Raw genomic sequence first — 2723 nt, forward strand, 5'->3', positions numbered from 1 at the left:
ATTTTACCTTATTTTATTTCATCTCACAGAGGATATTGAAGAAAGATCAGAACGTAGAAATTCAGCAAGCCTGCTGATGGGGGAAGCCTTTAATATAATTAAAAGTGAAATCGCAAGTATTCCAATGTTAGGCTTTCCCGTTCCATTGCAAGAAATGCAAAGAATGTATGAGAGAGTCGTTAAGTTTTCGACTTACGTTTAGGGAATTCTTTGATCGAAACAGCCAATCAAAAAAAGGAATTAATTCCAAAATCCTATGTCCCCAGAGCCCTCCGTTTTCTCGTGCCAAGCCGGCTAAGAGAAACGAATGGGCTATGGGGACGAGAATGGAGGTCGTTGCGAATAAGTGTGAAGGGTATGGGTACCAGAATGAGCCCGCAATGGCAACGCGTGACTTTTGCGTGACTCGTACGACTCGCTTGAAAACGAAAGCAGGAGCTTTGAGCTTTAGCGATCAAAGAGAACCGATCCAACTTTTTCCAGTCAAACTGAATCGTCGAAGCATGTCTGTCGATGTGGCCAGTAAAGATTTTTGGGAAGCGACATCTAGATATACAATCAGCGAAAGATGTAAGTTCATGTTCAACAACGAACTCTTGAGCGATGTGAAGTTTCTTGTTCGCCAAGGCGGAAGTGAAAGTATGAAGAAGATTCCAGCTCACAAGTTCCTGTTGGCGATCAGTAGCCCAGTATTTTTTGCCATGTTTTACGGAGAATTGACGGAGACGAGAGATTCTATCGATATCTCTGATTGTGAGTACGATAGCCTGTTGGAGTTGTTCCGTTTCATGTACAGCGATGAAGTCAACTTGGACCCAGACAATGTCATGCAAGTTCTGTATTTGGCGAAGAAATACATGCTCCCTTCCCTTGTTGACAAATGCACAGAGTACCTTGGAAAGAACCTGGATGCCTCAAACGTTTTTCATGTCTTGCTGGACGCGCAGAAGTACGAAGAGAAAGATCTGGTGGATCGTTGCTGGGAAGTGATCGATAAACAGGCAGACGAAGCTGTGACATCAGATGGTTTCGTGACAATCGAGAAATCAGTCCTGGAGGAATTAGTCGACAGAGACTCGTTGACTGTCAAGGAGGTGGAATTATTCAAAGCTGTCGATTGCTGGGCTACAAAGGAATGTGAAAAGCAAGGACTAGCAGCAGAAGGTTCTGTGAAAAGAGAGATTCTTGGAGAACGGATTGTTAAAGGCATTCGTTTCCCGGTGATGGAACAGAAGGAATTTGCTGAAGCTGTCCTCGACTGTGATATACTAACAAAGAAAGAGTTATGTGACATGATGAAGTATTATTCTGTCTTGAATTTTCCAGTGGGATTTTCTGAAGCCAAAAGAGCTGGTTCACGTCAGCGAGTAAGCAGGTTTAGATCAGGAAAGAAATTGAAAGGTTGGAATTATGGCGAGAATTACGGTTGCCACTACGATTCGATAATTCTTTCGGTAAACAAAAGCATAAAGCTGCATGCCGTGCGTCTGTTTGGTAGCGCCAACAATGAATATTCAGTAAACCTGAACGTAACCACTCTCAACGGCTGCGGATTGGTAAATAAAATAGGCACATTTCTTTCGAAGCTTTTTCAAAACGAAGAGGATGACTATCACGGCTTTGATATCGTGTTAGAGTTTCCAATAGCTTTACAACCACACACCAAATATTGTATTAGAACTTCCATAACTGGTCCACCTTCCTGGTATGGACGGGATGGCTTGTCTAAAGTGGAGCATTCTGGAGTAACATTTTTCTTTACAGACAGCAATCCAGGGGGAAGGCGAACGACCGCTTCAAGAGGACAATTTTGTGAATTCGAATTCACAATAAACTAAACGAAAATTACTTGTTTATAGCTTAAGAAATATCCAACTATTCGTTATATTGGTTTCCATGCATATAAAATTCAACCATATCGTTCCGATCGCCCATATTGCAAAAATATTTTGAAGTGATCTGCACGATCCGGCTAATACCTAATTTCCTGTGGCAATAAAGTGAAATTGGTTTTATGAAATGCTTTTGGGCCTAGGTTCTATAGATTACTTTGGCAAATAACGTAAATTTCCGGTTATAAGCCCTGGGTTTATACAACTTCGTAAGAGATTTTGTGTGGGTCAATAAAAGGGCTTATATCGGGGGGGGGGGGGGGCTTATTAGCAGAACAAAAAAAAAACGTTTCGAAGGGGGGGGGGGTAGGGGGCCTATAACCGGGATTTTACGGTACCGTAAAATCCCGGTTTATGGAATTCTAATTCATGCTTTATTACTTTTCTTTTCGCGTTTGGCCTGTTTGGATTATTAGAAGCTAACAATGAGAGATATAAATACAATCTTATACATAATATGACAAATACAATTCTGAACAAAACATAACTTAACTGTTAAATTTTGTACAAGTTGTTTTTCAAAGCTACTTTTATCTTGCTAGAAATAAAAAACCTTGGCCAATCCAAGGTAGTTTTATGCTTTCTGTTGGCCTCAGGCAATGCAAAAACCTGAGCGTTAATTTAAGCATACGATAAAAGTCGTATTAACACCCCCCCCCCCCCCCACCACCGTCTGTAAGGTCAATACGTCATTAATAAAGCCGGCAGGTGAACAGGTCGACCCATTTCGAAATAGTATTTGAGCCAACTGATAAAGGGGACCCTCTACCAAACGCTCGGGTATAACGCCCTAAGTAGGGGCACCCCATTGAGAGCGGTTCGGTGTTTATC

General features: G+C 41.7%; 1 protein-coding gene across 1 annotated transcript; it reads left to right on the forward strand.

Annotated features, from left to right (window-relative positions):
- Positions 1-380: 380 nt before the first annotated feature.
- Positions 381-2436, forward strand: LOC144656727 (BTB/POZ domain-containing protein 6-B-like). Its single transcript, XM_078516962.1, has one exon. It carries the CDS (start codon positions 381-383, stop codon positions 1836-1838), a length of 1458 nt encoding a protein of 485 aa, XP_078373088.1. The 3' UTR covers positions 1839-2436.
- The last annotated feature ends 287 nt before the right edge of the window (positions 2437-2723 follow it).

This window comes from Oculina patagonica, chromosome 6 (genome assembly GCF_052425735.1).
Source record: "Oculina patagonica isolate OP01 chromosome 6, crgOcupat, whole genome shotgun sequence".
Classification (NCBI taxonomy): domain Eukaryota; kingdom Metazoa; phylum Cnidaria; class Anthozoa; order Scleractinia; family Oculinidae; genus Oculina; species Oculina patagonica.

Bases quoted from the DNA above. Each gene is read 5' to 3' on its own strand.
- LOC144656727 (XM_078516962.1), top strand. From the start codon at position 381: ATGGCAACGCGTGACTTTTGCGTGACTCGTACGACTCGCTTGAAAACG.